Raw genomic sequence first — 23,225 nt, forward strand, 5'->3', positions numbered from 1 at the left:
TGCGTTTGTTTACCGTGAATATAATGTCGCATCAACGTTGGAAATAGACGAGTTATACGATACCAAGTTTCCTACGAGTGTAACTATGTTCTCAAATAGCGACCTCTGTTAGCAATTGGTTAGTATGCGATGCGACTTCATTAACGTAAGTGCCTACTTACTTTATAACGTAAGATGATACGACATGGTACTTAATTAGGAATTCAATATAGGTATTAAATACTAATACAGGTATTAGATACAGTTCATATTTACAGTACCTACAACTCCCGGCCGGCCGCTACCACATACATATTAATTGAAATTGAAATGGTTGTACGAAAAGTTTCATTGCTTTGTATGATTTTTAAATCACATTTTTGTTTCTACTTAATGATAGGTAGATCTAATGTAATTGTACATTTTTAGATTCAGCGCTATCAAAATAAAATTACAGTTGTAGTAGAGTGTGTGTGGTATCGGCGCGCAACGCGAATGCCGTGAAAGCGCGTTGCGGCTGCGGCTAGCGAAATGACGAAGCGGCATGTGATAGCGGCCGTCACTGGTGGCTGGTGGCTGGTGGCAGTACGGTAACGTGGTGAGCGTGGTAGTGCGCCTCCGCCCGCGACGCCGAGCGCCGCGACGTCCGACCCGCGCCGCTCTCTGCCTCGCCGCGACCGTAAACAAACCAACCATCGTAATTATCTCGCTGCGATAAAACGATACAACGCGCTATCAACGTGATAATTCCCCAGTGTGATAACAGATAAAGACCCGAGTGCTAGACACTTTTGTGTATTATGTAAAACGAGGATTTCTTGATTCAATCATGGCTGCGACTACGGGTCCTCGGAAGACCTACTCCGTTCAAGATTACCCGGAACACCTGAATCCTTTCCACGAGGAGGATAACCACAATAAGATCAGGTTCTGGACTATCGGCAAGAAGCTGAATAGGACGAACAGCATCAGTTTTTCAGGGATTAAGGACTTGAAAAATTCATGGTAAGTTTTTTAGTTTATATACAAGTTAGGTACTTGAAATGAATTTGGAACACTGTAAAACACCTGTGCTATAGCGCTATAGTCATGTAAGTGACGTCAAGTGTTGGCACAACCTATATGATTCGCTGTGATACCAAATCCAAATAAAAACCATTGCCGTGGACGCCGTGGCCCACAAGTTTGCTCGTTTTTGAGAATATGTAGTCAAGTGCATTGATATCGACACGGCCAAAGTTACAAAACTATGTATACACGACTTTTTGCACAACATTAAGGCCGTGTATACATGTTTTTGTAGCTTTGGCCGTGTCGATATCTTTGCACTTGACTGTATGTCATAACAGTAGGTAGTTAAAAGGACCCTTCGAGTTATTTTAAGGTTTTCTTTGACTTAGTTATGTTATTATTGTCTAACCTTGTCCTTGACCTACTAAGTTTGAAACATACATTAAACTCTACAATTGTGTACAATGTTGCTTGGAAATAAATAGTTACGTTACATAGAAGTCATCTACTACTCGAGTGCGCACCTAGTAACCTACTCATTGTGTTGAGGTCCAGCTAGGGAACCAGTCGTTTCGGGGATTCCCTCTTATTCACCATTGTTAGTTATTTTATTACACAGCTGAAAACTGAAATACAGTTAACATAGTTTTCCACTACTTCTGAACGATTTGATTCTTATCGTACTTAAAACCAATTGAATGAGCTGTATTGTTATTATTACTTACGTTTCAATTTCCAAGTACGTATAGGTAGGTACTACTGCACCAACTGTAAATTCTTGTCTTTTCCTCAACTCAAGGAGAAACTCCTAATAACTTAGGTAGAGGTATTTATTTTTTTGTCTCTACTTATCCTTGTTTATAGTTTATGTTACACGTAGATACTGCAAATAAATAAACATTAGCATTGGCTTTTCTGATGGCATAATTATGAATAGGTACCTACTTATATAGATGCAGTTTAGTACCTATTAAGCGAGGCAGCGACAGATAAACCGTGTCCGGTTTTAGTTCGCTTCCTAAGCTACTCTTATTGAACTTTTATTTTATTTCTTGTATAAATATTTTTTTTTAAAACAAGTAACGTTTATAACTATGTATCAGAGCTAGATTTTGTCACCAGATGATGTTCCTTTCTCACCAGTGTGCTGTGTAGTGAGTGTGTGCGAAAGAGATGAATGTTTTGTCCGCGATAAACACTAGTGTCCTATGAGTTCAGAACAGAAGGAGTTAAATGACAGTCAAAATTTACTTAATCGTTTGTGTTTTGCAAGTTTTTTGCTATTGTGTAAGATTAGTAGACTCAGATTTTAAAATTGAATTGGCACGGTAATTCATTAGCAAGAGAACAATAAAATGATTGCGAAAACCATTTGTGACGCAAAACTTCCCTTTACTTTTGTTAAATACAAACCAATATAGGTTATGCTCATTAACTCATTGTTCCGGTAATCTAGTCGCTCAAGAATTTTATAACATTCCAACGTTTTGTAAGATGTAAATAGAATTCCGTTAAGGACTTCAAATCTTAATATAGATTTAAATTGAGGTAACAATAACTACTTATAGTGAATATACCTAATTAATTTGCTCTCCATACACCCAATAAGCGCGAACGCCTATCTAACCTAAGAGTAACTCTTCATTATGAACATTTTAAAATCCGGCATCCGGTTCGAAGGATCATTAAATGCGCGTTACCTGACATTAGTTAAAAACGTAATATAATCCTCTTTTTAACTGTAAAATTAAGCTCAGGAAGATCGTAAGCATTATGTAGGTAGATAATTTATAATTATGTTAATTAAAAACTTTTAAGGTGTGTGTGACTTGCATACTCGTATACAATATTAGGTACTGCGGTACAACAACCGTGTCACCATCCTTTATCTTCATGTTAGGTAGGATAACCATCATTTTTGGCAAATTTTATTAATTGTCATTCTGGGTGTCAATAATAATTAAACTTATTCAGTGTGACAGCACACATACCTACTAGGCTGTTAGGGTCTGTGCATGCATTGTGACTGTGTCGCCGTATTTATTTATAGGACTTAAGTCATTCCGTCACCACTCGTGATCGTAATTTCATTGTAGGTTATATTTCGGTGTAGGTAAGGTACATTTAATTGTATGTTGATGACAAACGAAGCAGCAACAAAAGGATATATAATTAATGAGATACAATGTAGGTATGTTAGGACATCAGACATTTTCAATTACAGCAAATATCATGAATTGCTTATGGTATCTTTCTAATCTAAATAGTAAACCTAAATTGTTTCAGATTTTTGCTTAACTGGTAGGTTGGTAGTTGGTAGGTTGATAACGATATTTAAGTTAGTAGGTATTTTAATTAGCTTATTTTGATAGGTAGCAAGAAGTAATTAATTAACTGGAGTTTAAAAAACTGCCTAATTAAAAGTTGGTTTAGGCCCTCTTACACCACTTTTTGTTAAGTTCCTATTATTTTATGTGCAGATACTTGTGAGGCCGTCTATGTACATTTTTTTCGATAAAATAGGTAGAGACGGCATCATACACATTTGTCACATAAAATAACAGGATATTAACGGAGAACGGCGGCACTGGGGTCTAATATAATATGTACCTACGTACCTACCTACTTAATATTTACCAATTTCACACATTGAAATTTAACTCTAAAGCAGCGTTTCCACCAATAACGTGCGAATATTAGTAGCGTACCAATATTAATTTTAGTTTTTAATAGTTCTAGGTTTATAAAGCATTGTACTTTCCACGGAATAATACCGTTCTCATTATACCGTGGTGCTTTCCTACAAACGTCTTTAGACGATAGGTAAAATTATTAATTAGTACCAAACCAACCAACTAACGATAAAAAAAGCGAGTAGTGGGTATTACGGTCGCGTGCGATTTCGTGCATCGCATCGGCCCACTTAAAATTCAGAGCAAATGTGAATCAGACTTTTATAACTAAGGTGAGTAATCTTTATTTTCTCTAAAAGTGTCTCATCAACGACTTGCGTCTAATCTAACCAGTTTAAACCGTTTTGGTTAAAAAATTTCATAAATACCTACTACCTACCTATGAATTACACTATTAGTAGGTATTTATTTGACTAATTTATGCTTTACAATATATTATCTACTTTATAATGAAAAAATAAATATTTGTTGTTTAAAATCATGCACAATTTTTGATTTAAAAAGTTCCAATGGTTTGCCCTTTTGAGACAAAAAAAATGAAATAGCAGGTAATGTATACGAACCTATTAATTTTAGTATTTTTAGCAACAATATACAATTAAATAATAAAACGGCACACTAGAAATTAATTTGTGTAATTGCTTCATTTTATGATGTTTACCGAATCTTGATCTCAATCACAGAGAGTTAAGCGGCCGAGTGCGCGACCCATATTCCTATATTACTGTTAACTTCAGTCACGCGATTTAAACCTAAAGCAACTTGCAGTTTCAGATCATTAGTATGTTGGAAAGCGTCAGACGCGAAATAGCAAGGCCAGCAAGGCTGTCTATATTATCTATCTATAGGTAAAAACTACGAAACTTCTGTCTGGCCCTAAGCTTGACGGAGAAATCGGTAAACATACAATAATCGAACGTAGAACCTCCTCATTTTTGGAAGACGGTTAAAAGAGTAGAGGCTTAGCGACCCTACTTGGTATTAAAAAAAAGGCCAAGTGCGATTCGGACTCGCGCACCGAGGGTTCCGTATAAATATTTTTATTATATGCTGTAACAAAAAAATTACTTTGCTTCGTACCAAATTTCAAGATTCTGAGTTCATGGGAAAGTACCCTGTTAGTTTTAATTCCCTTGCGAGTTTCGAAAATTGGCGGAAATGTGCGGCATAAACGGTTGTATCTTTTGATTGCGTTGGCTTAGAAGTTTGATTTTTTCACAGCTCCAAGGGACAGTAGACCTGACCTGAGTACTTGATATAAATTTCAGCTTGATACCTCCACGCGTTCCTGAGAAAGTGTCTTGACAGACGGACGGACGGACCGACAACAAAGTGATCCTATAAGGGTTCCGTTTATTCCTTTCGAGGTACGGAACCCTAAAAAGAACAAAAATTTCAACCGGGACTATATGGATATAAGCTTTCATCTTCGTGGAATCCTCTTATAAATAAGTGTCGGCGTTCGGGACGAACGTTCGGAGGGACGATCGGACGTTGTTAGTGTTGTGTGTCGGTGTGATGGGGTGACAAATAGAAATGACCCAGTGCGGGTAGTTCGAGATACGAGTGCCGGTAGTCGGTACTACTTGTGATCAAGTGTGGATAATTCGAAGGACTCTCACTGCTAGGCAGACTAGACACACTTCAGTCTCTCGTGGCTACTGTAATGTGGTCAAAACGTCGAGGTAAATATTACTCGTGTGTTTTAGCGTGATAAGTCCTGTTTGTGGTATTTTTGCCTACCTGTTATTACCTACGAGTACATAGCGTATTAATTCAGTTCCTACATATTATTTTTATCAAGCCTTTTAAACTTTAGACGCATATAAACAAAGAGCATTATTTTAACCAATTAAAAGATATCTGCTTAACTAGTTCAGTTTAAGCCGAACATCAAACAAAGTAATCATGTTTTAGCGTGCAGACGTACGTTGGCTCGCATCCAAACGCATCGAAGCCGGGTTTACCTATGATCTTAAAATAAAAACAAATCATTTCAGACAAACTTACCTTAACCTACCTATTTGCAGCTGTCCTGTTGGACTGTTTTATCTATTATTTTATTTTTGTTTAAATTAATCTGACGCACGCAAAAAATATGAAAGATTATTGAATCAGGCTTCCTTATTTTGCGGAGCTCCATATCAATGAACTAAAATAATTTCTTTGCTCACCCGCGACCATATTAGTATTCTTTGGCTACGTTTATGCAAGATATGCGTGTTCATGCAGCTCTTCCACCTCCACACTGTAAGAATACACAAATCACATAAACCCATCTATCACCACCACCACGCTACACTGACGCGTTTCGAACTCAACCAGAGCTCATCTTCAGAGCAAGAAGACAGCACCAGCAGAGCAGAGGGCAGAGGTTGTGTTGCTCTGAAGATGAGCTTTTCTCACATCGCAAAACATAAAAGTTAAAAGTTGTTAAATTCACAGAAACGATGGATCACAAAGTTCACAAGTCATGCAACTGTCATGAACACACGGCCAATACCTATTTACAAACAATATGAGCGTGCATCATTTCACAGCTACATACACAGGCACTCGTTTTATTTATCCATTTGCATATATTAAAGTATTCTTACGTTATTGTTGCGAAACAATGAGGCAACTGATGCCTCCTCAATACATCCATTTGTTAGGCTTACACAGACTTTACTTTATTACTATTTTAGCAAATTAGAACTGAAGATATCTTTTCTGTTTCCTGTTCATAAGTTACCTATTTAAGTACCAAGAAAACTTCTAAAAGTTTCAACACACTACGGGTACAAATTGAATGTGATGAAATCGTCAACATGAAAACCGAATGTCTTCCAACAACTCATAAGACAGGCTTTTTCACTTCTCATGCTCATAAAATGTTACTTTAGTCTCTGCATATCGGGACTAAAGCTCCTTTTTATTCTCTAGGGATTAGTTCTTTTTTTTTTTAAGTTGGAAACCCCTAAACAGCCAACAGGGTGTTTGAGAATGGAGGATTTTTAGGGCGTGGAAATAACCTCAAAATGACAACTGTGCAAAAATATTAAAAATAAAAACACGATTTAATTTCGTGAAACAATGCGTGATTGCGAATATAAATCTATTCAATTACATTAAGGATTAATTTACTTTATTATGCATAGTCCAATTAGTTTTAAAATAGTTTTCGATTTTAAAACTGTTTGATATATATGCAAGCATTTAAAGCGTCACTTCATAAACAATAAAAGAAAAGAAAAAACTACGCAACCAATTCTTTTTGCTATTTGAATTTTGAACAAATGGCCCGTCCATTAGTCGAGCGTACGTTTTTAAAAAGTACCTAATATTTGTTTTTTTCCTCGCATTCAAAAGTGAAAAGTAGAGTGTTTAACGCGAGACTAAACAACCATAATGCCACTCGACAATATAGCCACCCTTGCAAACATCTCGTGTCATTATGGCTTGTTTTAGTCCCTTGTTGAACAATCTACTATTTCTTGCATGAAATGTTTGTTTCTTTGTACTGATTGCTCCCCTATTCTACTCAAAGGTTGACTGGTAGAGAACCCAATAGGAGATAACTTCGCCTTCGGACGTTCAATTGAACGTTAGTCGATTCTATTTGCATCTTTTTTTGCACTATAAAGTGGTTCATACAATGTTAGTTCAGTCAGATGGATGAAGCCTCTTACCGATCAGAAGATCCTTTTAGGCTGCGCATCCACCAAGGACATAAATATCCACAAATTAGAAAGCTACGCTGAGCAACGCTAGGAAAATTATTAGTGCATTCTTTCTTGCACTCCCCTTTAGCTACACACAGTGGCGTAACTAGGGGGGGCGGTGGGGGCGGTCCGCCCCGGGTGTAACCCACTAAGTAGGGGTGACACCCGACCGTGAGCATCATTAGTAGTGCCATCTATAAAAAAAAAAAAACTGAGGCAGATTGCATAACCACCACTAATGAAATAATAATGTGTAACAAACAATAACAAGTACCTAATAAATACATGCTTAGGTGCCTACTTGCATAGTAAGTTTTTTTTCATTCGAGTTTTGGGGTGACACCTACAATATCCGCCCCGGGTACTACCTACCCATGATAGCTAGGCTGCTATTGCGCAGCCGTGTAGTCACTTCATCCAAGAATTCGTCATTTAACTAGAGTTTAATGCATTGTTGATCCGACAAGTTCCACTAATCCGGATGACAGCGATTTCAATAGCGTTTTAATGAAAGTATTTTCATATGTATCTAGCCCTGTCTCATGAATCATGATGTATCAAATTGCATGTTGATCTTATGAACAACGTGCCTCTACGACGAGCCGCTGTGATGGAGCTGTTTGCTCCACACCCTTGACTTTATCGTCAGTCGCCATTGACGTAATGATGATAAATGAAATTAATTATCTATAGCTGTAGCGGAATTGATTTGTTTTCAATTTGCTCTTTTGCCAGAATAGCATGACCTACAGTAGGTTAGTGATAACCACAGGTGATAGATAACTAACAAAATTCGGCTCTACCATGCCCAAACAGAAACAAATTTCAGCGAACATAAATTATAAAAGTACCTAAATAAGTAAGCAGGAGTGAGGAAACCTGCACAAACCTGCAAAGAAATTCAATTGTGTGTGTGAAGTTCCCAATCCGCAATGGACCATGTGGAACTACGGCCCGTGCCCTCTCATTGTAAGAGTAATAGTATGCGAAACGGACCTAAAAACCGCATCATTTCCCCCTGATGGTTGCCAACACTTCATAAGAAACGTTTATGTTTTAATACATAATACGAAGCGCACCAAACAACGTTACTTTAATTGACTCTACCACTTTGCCTATATGCTATCTGACTAAACGTTTTTCACTTTTGGCAGCGCTGTTGTTAGTACGAACACAATTAAGTAATTACTACCCATTCAAAGGCTTCCCCGGTGGTGTCGGGTTAGAATTACACCTCTCCACTTCTTCCGAGGCTGTCGTAAGGGGCTACTAAGGATATAGGTTAAGATATACCAAGCAGGCTAGCAACCTGTCACTATTGAACCATTTTTGTCAAACTCCGAAACGGAGACGTTTCGAGTGCTCTGCCTACCCCATTTGGGAAACAGACGCGATGTTTGTGTGTGTGTGTGTGTGTGTGTCAAAGGCTTTTTTAGGGTTCCGGAGCCAAAATGGCAAAAACGGACCATTAGGGGTTTGCTAAGACTATTTTTCGATTCAGTGTCCCGTCCCCCCCCCTCTAAAATCTAAAGCGGTAGGTGGAAAAATTTGAAAAAATTCAGGATGGTAGTAAGTATATCAAACTTTCAAGGAAAACTATAACGGCTAAGTTTGCTTGAGAATTATTAGTAGTTTATGAGTAAATAGCAGCCTAAGGTATAAAATATACCTAAACTTGGAAGATTCCGTATAAAATACGAAATCCTTGAAAAAATGTTACTTATTTTTTCATAATGGCTACGGAACCCTATTTTGGGCGTGTCCGACACGCTCTTGGCCGGTTTTTTCTACAACAGGAGAAAAAGCTAGGAAGGCAGACAGTAAAGTCGCAGAAGTGTTAGGCCACTTGTAGAACGTCCGTTGTTTTCACCGGACAACGGACCGTTTTTTGCGGTGTTGGCTTGTCGTCAGACAAGTGTCCGGTGCATGTATGTACACTACACACATCCATTGTAAGCCAAAGCCATATAACACCGATACTCCGGCATAAAAAACGGTCCGTTGTCCGGTCAAAACAACGGACGTCTACAAGCGGCCTTAATCGTGTGGGACAATTCATCTTCGTTAACAGTCAGCTCTAGACCAGTAACAGTAAGTAACAATATACCTACCTACCCTTAAAACAGTGTTTAGATTGTTCTATAAAGAATGACTTCAGCGTAAGAGATAATAAATAACTGAGTCATTCTGTTAGTGAAATTCTGATAAAATATGCTTAACTCGTTTATATATTAAATATCTAAGTAAGTAAGTATGTAGTGGGGTATTCATCTACGGCCAGGCTAGTTGTTAGAATGGCATCGGCTTGCGGCTTCATTATCACAATTCTTGTGAAGGTCATGTTGTGTACACAAATTGTGAAATACATACCTACCTTACAAGCGATGTAGGGAAGAAGTCATCTAAATGACATTTACAATGTTCTAATCTAAATTGTTTTTGCCTGCGTCTGGGTGGTAAAATAAATAAATAAATATCATGGGACAATTGACACCATTTGACCTAGTCCCAAACTAAGCAAAGCTTTGATGAATTATAACTGGTATAATTAATCAATTAAGGTATAATTAATCAAAGAAGCAAAGCTTGTATTATGAATACTAGGCAACCACACACCAAAAAAAGCACCACATAGGGGCTAATACATACTTCAATTATACTTTTGTACTTTTAGGGGCTGTTTCACCACCCATTGATTAATTTTATTTGACGGATAAATTTAATCAATGGATGGTGAAACAGGGGGTAGGTACCTAAGTATCTTTATCTACAGTCCTTTCTTTTTAATTTAAAATTAATCAAACACTAGGGTTCACTACCGTCTGTGCTACCGTTAACCCGAATTTCATATGCCATAAAGTAATTTATTTCCGAAATAGCATTTTCTTCAAAGTTGATATTAAACTAACCTAACCTAACCTACTGCATTCTATAAGATGACATTTAAATAATAAATAAAACAAAAAATTGAACCGACTACAAAAAACCATGAAAATATTTTTCTACCAGTCTGAAGTCGGTCGGTGCCTCAGTCATCAAAGTGGACCTATAGTCATCAACCTTACCTACGCAACTTGGGCTTCAATCACTATGCTGAGGCACCGACCGACTTCAGACTGGTAGAAAATTATTTTCATGGTTTTTTGTAGTCGGTTCAATTTCTTTTAATACTTTTTGTTCACGCTTTTTAGTCTAAATAATCTAAGATACAATAGTTTATTATCAACTGCTTGTCACCTTTTACGAAAGATTGCTTTTTCCGATGTAGAGACGTTCATTATTGAGGAGTCCTAGAGCTTCACCACCCGTTTTACCATATGCATTACAAGGAGCATAAATTGCCTAGCAACTGTGTCAAAGTAATTAAAATTCAACCCGTGAAATACTTGTTATTGAGTAGATAGATAGATAGATATAATTTTTATTCTTCAAAACAAAGACATGGCTAAGTAACTAAAGAGTAATAAAACTAACAATTCAGCACTTAAATTAAGTAACAATTGAACAGAGCAGACACATAAATGAGAAGCCATGTGATGCACTGAAGAACAGGCGCTGGCTCAGCATTGTGCTGCGGTAAGCCGCAGCGCTGGTGTTCTGCCAGTACCCATACCGAGTAAGGACGCCGACCAACGTGATAAACTCAGCGCAATCCCGTTATCAAATGAGTTTTATTATTCAGTGGGATCCTAAAGTAACAAAATTTATGAACCTTGGAATAACTTTTTTTTTATTATTGTAGTAGTAACTCCGATGGTCAATTGTGGTTTTCATCATCAGTTCCACTTCACCAAATGATGATTTTCAAGCGCAAATGCACGAGTTACTACTAAATATATCCAATGTACTATAGGTGTCCCTTCAACATTTAAAGAGTTCCCTCGATTTCCTTAAGATCCGATCATCAGATCCCGATTTGTTGCATATGGGACCTAATTGAAGACATTGCTAGACGAACGCAAAAAAACATTTTGAAATCGGTTTATAAATGACGGAGTTCTGAGGTAACAAACATAAAAAAATACAACCGAATTGATAACCTCCTACTTTTTTGAAGTCGGTTAAAAAATCCCGAAAACAGCACGGTTCTATATAATTTATAGCAAACGTTGTTATGGCAAGTAAAGGTACTTATTCGAAAAACTAGCTGCATGTTGGCAATGGCATTACTATAACTGCATGCGTTCAATGTGCACAGTAATTTGCCATTTAACAATTAACCAGCACGAACGCATGTAAATTAATTTCTAAGATGCAATAATACATATTTGGACAGGATAATAATAAGTAACATTACGTGAATTCTATAATTGTTTGCGCGTCAAGCCGATCGACTGAGGTTCGGTTGAAACAATTTATGAGTCAGACGTCAAATTTTAACGACCAGTAAACCTAAAAATCTCAGATCTTTCCCATACCATAGTTATAATAATGCTCCACATTATCTAGGTAGGATAGTTACTCAGACAAAGAAGGAAAGAAATAAAGAAAGTGAAACATTTATGTGCCTACACATATTAGATATGGATAAATACTTTAGAAGGAAATAATCAATATTAATGAATAAATATGAAATAACTAGGCTAATCTAAGCTAAGCAACATTTATGTGCGATCAGAATAAAGAGTCAATTTTTACTTCCAAAGGAAAAGTTTCAGTTTTTTGTTGTTGATCTGATACCTGCATTAATATCTACCACCGCTCTGTCTGTGGCTGAACATGCTTAAATATCTAACACGCCCTATCGGCCTTATAAATAGAGTCGTATCAGGTATATATGCATGTTTTTTGTGTGTTGTGTCAGATATTGGTGCTGGTGACTATCTACCACCTAGATCCCTTCTGCTCAGAGTTTCGTAGTCCTAATTAAGTACGAGTACCTGTACCTATGTAATAAAATTGCCTCACCGCACCGCGTCCGTTTCATGCAACATTTGCGTGATAAAGCCAAGCAAGATAAGACACCTCTTCCTAAGATTATTGAACAATAAGTAGTAATAATCCCAAGGTGGGACGACTTACCCACTTCATGCACACAATGGCAAATAATGTCAATTCGGGTCCGTGTGTATTAAAATTAATGTTATGATTCATAACAAGGATGACGACTACGCGGCTAGCTAATGTTGTAAGTTTAACTTCTTGTCACATAAAACAAACAAAGATATCGAACCTATGCCTACTCTTGGGACTACATAAAATATAATTCCAAATTTCGAAGTAACTTTGAAACGAGATACGGCAATGTTAGTAAAGGTATTTGTAAAAATGGCTTTACTTAAAAGGTAAGCTTTCCAAAAGAATTTAATTTATTACCTATCATAATGAATGACTTCCTTAGAAGGCAAACCATTGACCAATTATTGATATCATAATTATTACAAAAAGTTGCGATTTAAAATATGTCGCGGCAGAGTAAATCGGCATAAGTAAGTACCTAATAAATATTCGAATTCATACCGAAATGAAATCTTAGCTCGCATTGTATTTATGTAAGTAAGTATACTCGGTACAGCTCTGTACTCTGTCTGTACGTATCCGTCTGTATAATAAAAGTACCTACTCTGTTATAGTAAACGTACCTACTCTCAGCGTATTTATCAGGTTTTTTTCGAATAACACGAATCGTTATTGCTCATTGAAATTAAATCAGCAAATTGATAATGTTTGCCCAATTAAGTACATTTCAGTAGTACCTATAGGTAGTCAAGGAAATTAATCTACATCCCAGGGTGAAACCTTTTTAACCGACTTAAAAAAAGGAGGAGGTTATCAATTTGGTTGTATTTTTTTATTATTATCATCATATTTTTTATGTTTGTTACCTCAGAACTCCGTCATTTGTGAACCGATTTGAATTTTTTTTTCGGTCGTATAAGAATACTTTCAATTAGATCCCATAAGCACCAAATCAGGATCTGATGATTGGATCCTAAGGAAATCGAGGAAAATCTTCAATTATTGTAGGGACACCTATGGTAATTTGGATATATTTAGTAGTAAACTCGTGTATTTGCTTTTTAAAATCATCATTTGGTGAAGTGGAACTGATGATGAAGACCACAGTTGACCATCGGAGTTACTACGAGTACTCAATAACAAGTAATTCTCGGGATGAATTTCAATTACTTTAACACAGTTGCTAAGCAATTTTTGCTCATCGTAATGCATAATAATGGTGAAATGGAACGGGTGGTGAAGCACCAAGACTCCTCAATAATGAACGTCTCTGCATCGGGAAAAGCAATCTTTTGTAAAAGGTGACCAGCAGTTGACATTAAACTATTGTATCTTAGATTATTTACACTAAAAAGCTACTTATGTCATATTGATATCCCATACATCTGCTAAAGAAATTATGACAAAAATGATTAAGCAAATTTATAACAAAAAATTTAACCGACCACAAAAAACCATGAAAATAATTTTCTACCAGTCTGAAGTCGGTGCCTCAGCACGAGCCAGCAGGAGTGATAGAATCCCAATATATAGTATAAGTATGTAGGTGAGATAGACGACTATAGGTCCACTCCCTGCTGTGCTGGCTCGAGCTGAGGCACCAACTTCAGACTGGTAGAAAATTATTTTCATGGTTTTTAGTAGTCGGTTAAATTTTTTGTTATAATTTCTTTAGCAGATGTATGGAATGTCAATATGACATTAGTAGCACAGAGGTTCCACCATGGGTAGTGATTTAATTTGACTGTACGTATAAGTAACTGATATTAGCTGCAGGAGTCCACAGCATTGCTGAACTGCCAACCCTTTCGGCTCTTATTTCTTAAGTACCTATTTAACAAACTACGTATACCTGTGTTAATTATTTTGTTTATTTACATTTACATTATGAAATTATGGTTTTCGAGTGGAAACAATCCTTTACGAGTGCATTAATTAACAGTGATTAGTCACAGTAACAAGTTGCTGCAGTTCAAGACCGGGTCAACATTTATCTTCACGACCTAGCAGATTTATTAATGTCATGCTGTTGCAGTCCTATTTGTTTACAGAACCCAGTGCACTGTCGATTAAATTTGCAATCAACTGCTCGTCAACAACGTTCTTGAATGCTAGTAACGGTTTTATTATAAATACATTGATGACACGAAATGTCTAACAAAATTCCCGTTATAAGTCAAGTACCTAGTTATGTGGACCAAAATTTGGTGTTTTAAACTACATACTAAAAGTACTGATGGGTGGGGTTGAAGCTAACAGGGGGGTGTAATAATATATTTTTCATCGAGGGACTAAAATAAGCCAATATATACCCGACGTAGTTAGCCACCCCAGCTTTAGCGAGGGTGTATATTTATCCGAGGGTTTATATTGACTTTTAGTCTCGAGGTGAAAACTCTATTTTTCATTTCGATTGCGAGAAAAAATTAGTATTATTAGTATCATTTATAATTTACGCTCTAAAATAATTTCAAAGTTTTCACGGTAAGTATTTTTTTCCAACCAGACACAGATATAACAAAATCGCATCGGCGAAATGGTTCATACAATACACAAACTGGAATAAATAGAATGGCGCCACCTATGCGAAAAAGCATAGAACTAAGACCACGTAGACTTAGGACGTAACATTTTCGTCATGAAAATGGTCCACACACAATTTTATTTTATGCCAATAACTAAGCAAGTACTGGCTGTTTGAGTTTATCTAAATCACTCAAAGTAAATTAAAAATTTAATTACTTTTACTCCCTAGGGACTAAAGTACTCACTTTACTCCCGCCTCGTAAGGCGATATTAAATAAATATTGACCTACTTTTAGAGCATGAGAAGTGAAAAGGTCTCTTTTTTAACCCCCGACGTCTGTCTGTGTCTGTCTATCTGTGTGTCTGTCTGTGGCACCGTAACTCTTAAACGGGTGGACCGATTTGAATGCGGTTTTTTTATATTTGAAATCAGGGTTTCTAGCGATGACATGTATGTTTCATCAAAATCGGTTCAGCCGTTTTTGAGATATTGAACTTTGAAGTGATAAAGTCAGGGGTTTTCCAACTTTTTGTTGGTTATTTAGTTTTTCGTAAATAACTCTTTAAACTCGTAAACGCTGGCACACAGCTAAAAATGTTCTAAGACATAAGTAATCTACATATAAAATTCTCTACAAAAAAGATTTTATACATTTTTTCTCTGAGATCAATATTTCATTAGATATGGAGGGAAGAAGATAGACAATAAAAAAAACTTAAAAACTAACACATTTCTTTAAGTATGGCACGTATATTCCTAAAAATCATTTTCTAAATCTAAAATATCGTCGTCATCATCATCATCAATTATAATCAACTAGATTTTGCCCGCGACTTCGCTCGTGCGGAATTAGTATGTAGTTTAAACTTTTTTTAATCGTTTTGATCCCACAGGAACCATAGATTATTTTGGGATAAAAAGTAGCCTATATTTTAATCCAGGGTAAATATTATCTTTTCGGCAAATTTCATGCAAATCCGATCAGTAGTTTCTGCGTGAAAGAGTAACAAACATCCATCCATCCATCCTACATACATATTTTCTACGCGACACTACCGTGTGTTGTACGCTGCCGGGGAAGTGTTTAATCTGTGATGATGTTTAAACTTCTCAAACTGTTGATTTTGGCACCAAATCCGTCAAACTCGGTGCGCATACGGCCACTTCACTTTTTAATTGCCCATCTTCTTCCCTCCATATCACATGAAATATTGATATCAGAGAAAAATGTATAGAATATTTTTTGTAGAGAATTTTATGTAGATTACTTACGTTTTATAACGTTTTTTGCTGTGGACCAGTGTTTAAGAGTTCTCGAAAATACAAACTGAGACATGGATGCACAGAAAAACCAGAAATAGAGACCAGCGCTGGGAATCGAACCCAGGTCCTCAGCATTCCGTGCTGCGCGCCATACTCCTACACCACCACTGGACAGGAGTACCTACAGACACGAATTTCTCCTATGCACACATATATCAGGTTGCTTTTTTTTCTACTACGCTATTTAAGCAGCTGCACTAGCGACATCTATGTTTCGCTCTCATCGAGAGACGTAACATCCTTTCGGAACTAACCGCTCACCCAGACAATAGATGTCGCTACTAAGCAATCAAATTATGATTCTGGGTTCAATTCCCAGCGCTGGTCTCTTTTTTGGTTTTTCTGTGCATCCATGTCTCAGTTTGTATTTTCGATATGGTTTTACGGGATGACCATAAATGTAAAAGATTTGGAGTTGAAATAGTTATAGTTAATAGTTTAAAGAGTTATTTGCGAAAAACTAAAAAAAAGGGACCTTTACTCCAAACCCAAGTTAGCTACACCACCGTCGAAAGTGACCAACTTTACTAAGATATAGCAACGACATCTAGCAGAATATTAGTTTGGTCCATATTATTATTATTAGCTAGGGAATTTACTCTAGACATAGCTTAACTATGCATAATATGGTCCGACATTTCCCTGTGTATTACGCTCTTCTCTTTCGTGAAAGAGCAGAATAACGCTTCCAACGCAAATTTAAATAAACCTTTTTTTTAAACCCATATATATACAATATAGTGCAATGGCCCAGTAAGGTGGGTGTCCGTCACGGAACAATTGTGACCGCTCAAGTGGAATCAAGTGCACTAAACCTCTGTTGGTGCGCCTACAGACATCCGCCACGCGATTGGGGCATCGGGACACTAATCGTGACTCTCAATGTCACGAGTACTTTGCAAATACCTACTTACCAAAGTAAAACAAATTAAGATAAAGATTATACAAAGAGAATTTGCGTTAAAAATGGGTTGTAGATATACCTGTACAAAATTGCTAGCCAACCTGTTTACTTCGATGGCAGGTACAGTCACCTGCATTAATATCTGCCACGTTCTACCGGCCCTAGAAATAGAGTTGTATCAGTTATTTATGCACCCTTTCAGATATTATTATTGGTGCTGGTGCCCATAATAACAACATATTGTTTTTGTAAGTTAATATGGGTAACTTGATAATATAATGAAGAATGCCTAATCTGCGCCAGTTAACAGTCAATCATTGATTTATGGTTCAGTAACGTCAAAACGGGAAATTCTGTTGAATGTTTCTTGGACTACAATATTCTACCCACCTTGCTTCTCCGCATCTCCGCTAAGCTTTTAGTGGCGGAGAAGCAAGAAAATATTGTAGTTCATTGATTTGGACCTCCGCAAAGTAACCTGAAATTGAAACATCTGAAAAACCTGAAACTGCGTGTTTCTTGTTTTTAAAGACTGACCAGGAATATAAAAAAACTTGACGCGCGGGCAGCACTTCTACGTTTTATATTGCACCATTCTTTACACTTACTATACGATACCATCAGTCATATTGACAACGGTGTCGGTGATGTTATTTTTAAAGGAATATTTTCTAATCCCTCAGACTTTTTCTATGACAAATACTTTTATACATTGTGAATTATTTTCCTTCCAAAGCTATGGATTGGATAATCTTAATTGATGGCATTTTAACGCACAAAAATACAAAATAACACTTTAACCTCGTACCTACATCCTTCCTTTGGGAAGGACATAAGAAATAAATATAATTGGACACTGATGGCCTTTGTAAAGTACATAGTGAAAAACTAGTAGGAAAACTCGGAGATTTTTTCCTATATTTTTCCTGAACATCTTAAGCTCTAAGCAATATAATTTGTAAGTTTCAAAAAATTATTCCAAAAAGTACCTTTGGTAGGCAGGAGGTTAAAATACCACGCGCAAACAACGTTACTTTGACAGCAATAGACAGATGACATTTGAATTTACTGTTACCAGTGCAAGAAATTAGTTCTATTGGTTTTCCGGAATATGGCGACAAGCCTTTACTTATCTGCCTAAAACTCAAAAAATATCTTATTATTTTCAGGTCCTTGAGGTCGTTCATGAGAAAGGACAAGAAGAAAAAATCTACCTCTCAGGATGGCAAGTTGAATCACCAGGTGAATGGGGATAACAGCCCCATCGTGTTCCGACGTGCTTTGCAATGTAAGATGGACAATGTGCGGAAACTATAAATTCGCACAAATAAAGCCTAAAGAATATCACCCCTAACATTTTCGGTCCTTTTCATTAAATAAAACCTAATTGACAAGGAAGCTAACACATTATGTGTTAGCTTATATAACAGTCAAAAATGTGTAAATATGCGCTTTAGTTTCAGAGTAGTATGATTGTAGTCTACTACCTATTAATACACACGCTTTTAAAAGATGAAACGACAACGATTCTTTATCACCTACTTCTCGAATATTATTTTATACTTTGCTTCATAAGGTACTACAAGACCAGTATGTAATACCTATTACATATATTAGGTACTTAGTACTTTCACTTATCTTGAAAATGTCGTCATCCTGAGTACATACAACTTGGCAAGTAGCATATCTTTAACGCAAGTTACCTAACTACATCAAGTGAACCTCAGCGGCCTCGGTAGGTAGGTATTTATCAGTATTTGGGTGAAATAAACACTGAAATGTGCGCGTATTGCAGCAGCCGTCTAGTCGCGTTGCTTCTAAGAGGAAGGGCTACGATTTAGCGCGAAAAGTGTCGAACTAAACTCGATTTAAGACGCGAGTTATCCGGTATAATATCATGTAATATGATTGCAGGTAGGTACTAAATAGAATGAACTATTCCCATCTGCTTCCTGCTCTTAGTACCTATATGTACAGTCAAGGAAATTAAATCACTACCCAGGGTGGAACCTTTGTGCTACTAATGTCATATTGACATTCCATACATGCAGATGATAGATGATGATATATTCTTTAGCAGTAAAGAAATCATGACAAAAATGATTATGAATAGGTTCTACCCTGGGACGTAAATTAATTTCCTTGACTGTACGTACGAACTACTCCGAAAAGCCCCGATTGGCCGACCCAACGAGCGCCTGAACGATTGAATATACTAGTTTGAGTGAGAACGAGTGAGCAAAAAGAAACGGAATGGTTACAGGAACGGAACGGGAGTGAAACATGCATAGACTCTATTAGGTACCATCAGCCAAATAAGTGGTCTATCAATTTTTAAACAAGTTCCTATCAAATGAAGATGTCTCTAAAGTCGAACTTTTAAATTGACAGACACGTCTATTGGCATTATTGTTTTATGACACGCAAACGATTATCAACTTTAGGGTGGTAGACCACATATTTGGCTGATAGTACTAGTGTACTAAAAGACCGAACTAGTATTAGGTACATTTGCACGATTGGAGTAATAGTTGGTAACAACGATCCGAGTATATTAAGAAGGAAAATCTTACACGCCTTGTTACCTACTTTACATACTTAATATACCAATCAATGCTTTTATAATTTGATTATGGTTGGCCAGGTATGTACAGGTACAAGAAAATAACAAAAAGATTTATTGAATCAGGCGTTACTTTGCGGAGGTCCATATCAATGAACTAAAAGAATTTAAGGTCGCGGGTGAGCAAGGAAATTCTTTTAGTTCTTTTAGTTCAACAAAAGGATTGATGCGGCCAAAGTTACAAAAATATGTACCTACTATACCTACACGACTTTATTGACTTCACATTAAGGTAGTGTGTATAGGCAGAGCCATGCACGATGACGCGTACCGTGGTTCTTACTACAATGTCATTAATGTCTAATTTTGTCAAAATCATGCGTCTTCGTGGATGGCACTAGACTAGGCATAAGTACCTACCTAGTTACATATTATTTAACTTTGGACGTATCGACATGTTGGTAGTTGATTGTACCACCCAAAAGGCCCATCATTCATTAGAACGACACGGCTTCGACTGAGCATTTATAATTCAAACCTACATGATATATGTAAGAATGATAATAGACTAATCAATCAGTTTGAGTGGAAGTCGTGTGTCGGTCGCGCCGGTCACGAAAACGAGACTTAGGGGCTGTTCCACCACCCATTGATTAATTTTAACTGACGGATAAATGTGATGCCGTCTCCATCTATTTGAAAAAACAGAGACGGTATCACATTTAACCGTCAGTTAAGACTAATCAATGGGTGGTGAAACAGCCCCTTAGCCTAATAATAGTAACTGCTTAACTGTTCCATCTTCAGACCATGGAAACTACTTCGGTCAAAATATAACTACCTTACAAGCCCAAACATCGGTAGGTTACGTTTGTCGATGCATAGTTACAAGTGAAGCTAATATACCGCTTATTAGGTAACACGCTTTGTGTCAAATATGGGTGACTATCGAGTATATTACAACTTCATGAATTAAACGGGTAATCTGCAGCAATGTGCGACAGCACTAACAAACTATACAAATGACCTAAACGATATGTCTCAAACAATATATAAATATTACTTACAGATTCATCGATGTCAGGGGCCCGCAGCACAGTTGGCTCGCCGGAGCGTGCCGACCGCTATATCTACGGGGGCTCCGTGACGCCGCTCCCGCGATCACGCTTCCAGGAGCGTCTGCGAAGCCCTAGCAACTACGAAGTCAATTCATTAAGGTAAGAAACCAAATATGCTCCCTACTTTGTGAAATAAAACATCAAATCTCTAGGCATTTCTACTATCTCATTGGGTTCTTTCCTCGAGCGCCGCTTGGCTTCGTTGTAGTTTCGGTGCCAGAACCCCTTTAACGGCATTGCCTTGCCAACTGAGCAGTAGTGCTCCGTTTAATTCGCATCAATAAACTACATATCTATAAAGCTATGTTGGTGGAAGTTGTTTATTCTGAGTTCAGTGTTTAATCGAGACACGTAATAAATTTCAGTGCAACGCCGCGCATGGCTCGCAGCGATGTCACTGGATCCCGGCTAAGTGTGGAGAGCACGAACCCGTTCGACGAAGGACCAGTGCCGCCCGTGCGAGCCTCCAGACGCAAGAAAAAGAAAGCTCCAATGCCCCCACAGGGCGCTGCTGACGTCTCAGTAAGTGAATTCAATATGTGAATATAGGTAGCATTCCAAAATATAAAGCCGAATGTAAATATGGGACTGCACTAATCTCATTTCTGCATTACAGATCAGCAGTACCAATTCAACGTTGAACATAAGCGAAGCTGATGACAAGAAAACTGAGGATGAGGATAAAACGAAAGATCGCGACTTGGAAGGAGAAGAAATGAACCTCAATGTCGAACTTAAAATAGTTGAAGACGTAGAAGTTAAGGACAAAAATGCGGACACAGAAAAACCTCCCGACGTTGTACAAGTGTCAACAACGGAAAACACAAACGTAACTAATTCAAGTTTAGAATGCATTAATATTGCAACTACTACCCATGATTCTACCACTGACTCCGTTACAAAACCTGTACTGACACACGAAGACTCTGATGACGTTGTTGTTAGGAGAACAGATGATGCGACGCATGCAAAGATGACTAACGCCGACTCTGAAGGTGACATACTTAGTAAAGTTTCATTCCCTAAAGTTGACATTAGCAAGTATAGAAGGAACTCTAGCGTTAATGATGATGACATTCGGCTTAGAAGAGGCAACTTAGAAGATTTTCACTCGCTTTCCACTAAAAGGAGCAAAAGTCTCACTAACACGCTGGACCCAGTTTACGTGGCTTTTGATATCAACCTGAATGAAAGTAAGCCTGATATTGATCCAAATGGCAATGTAGAGCCACAAAAAGTTATTTGTAAGCTGTATGATGAACCAGCAAGGAAACAGAGCATTGATAATTCTATTTCAAGCACTGAAAAAGAGTTCATCGAAATTGATAGAGCAACAAGAGAACTCGAAAGAGAGATCAGTAAATTAAACTCTGCTCTAATAGAAGATGAGGAAATATTAACTGGAGCCCGCTTATCCGTAACTGATATAAAGCGCAGATTTGATAATAACAACGCGTCGCCTCCTAATCCAATACCAAAGCCCAGAAGGAGTCATTACGGAGGCAATTCGCCTGACCATAATGTCTAATCTATACACATAATTACTCCATGAAAAAGATGTCATAATAATTACAAATAAGATTCTCTGAAAATTGAACAGGGGAGAAGTCACTTACTTTGAAATGAAATGTTATTTCTCGCCTATTCGTTGATTTAACAATTAATATGGCCACGTACGATTAGGACTTCGGTACCATTACGACCCACAAAAGCTGCATCCGCATTCCGTCACATTCAGATGCGATTCCACCAAAGTATGTACTAAGTGCAGAAGATTTGTGCATAATTCCAATGACCTTTATCTATTTTCGTTCCGGCAGCAAAAGCAAAATTTTATAATACAAGATCGACGTGTGTAAGCAAGCAGTATCGTGCCACTAACACCTGGACTATTATTGCACGTTCACGTCTTGAAAATGTTCACTCGAGTTCTCTCAAACAAACAGAAATGCCGTTTACGTGCCACAAACTCGTGCAGTCACATCTTAAGATTAACAAGAGCTTGCTAGGTTAGCCAATAGTGCAATGTCCTTTATTAGTTTTGGATCTCAAATTTCTAAATTATGAAATGTTTCTGTTCGGAAGTAGTTTCAACTTAGGAAATACGTACTTTTTATATGTTTGAATAGTGATAAAATAACACTTGCTGTTACCAGAGTGGTGTGAACAAATGCCATAAATAAATAATCTAACATAATATAATAAATCAACGTAGTGTAAGATTTTCAATGTGATAATTTTATTTCCTATAACTATATGTATGTTATTGTAATGGTTTATAGTTTGGTAGTTCGAACACTTATCCTACTACTTTTTAATGGTACTACATTTTAAAGCAAACTGATGTTTGTATTTGCAAAGGCTTTGTTGTTTAATAAATTATTATTTTGATAGAGGAAACTCATTTTTTTACCTTATTTTACCTATATTAGTACAAGTATTTC

The 23,225-nt window shown here is 37.1% G+C and overlaps 1 protein-coding gene across 1 annotated transcript; it reads left to right on the plus strand.

Moving 5' to 3' along the window:
• The first annotated feature begins 510 nt into the window (after positions 1-510).
• Positions 511-23,181, plus strand: LOC141437577 (uncharacterized). The gene is made up of 5 exons (XM_074101010.1): positions 511-984; positions 18,270-18,388; positions 20,733-20,880; positions 21,147-21,303; positions 21,398-23,181. Exons 1-5 carry the CDS (start codon positions 809-811, stop codon positions 22,307-22,309), a joined length of 1,512 nt encoding a protein of 503 aa, XP_073957111.1. The 5' UTR covers positions 511-808; the 3' UTR covers positions 22,310-23,181.
• The last annotated feature ends 44 nt before the right edge of the window (positions 23,182-23,225 follow it).

This window comes from Choristoneura fumiferana, chromosome 18, assembly GCF_025370935.1.
Source record: "Choristoneura fumiferana chromosome 18, NRCan_CFum_1, whole genome shotgun sequence".
In the NCBI taxonomy this organism is placed as follows: Eukaryota; Metazoa; Arthropoda; class Insecta; order Lepidoptera; family Tortricidae; genus Choristoneura; species Choristoneura fumiferana.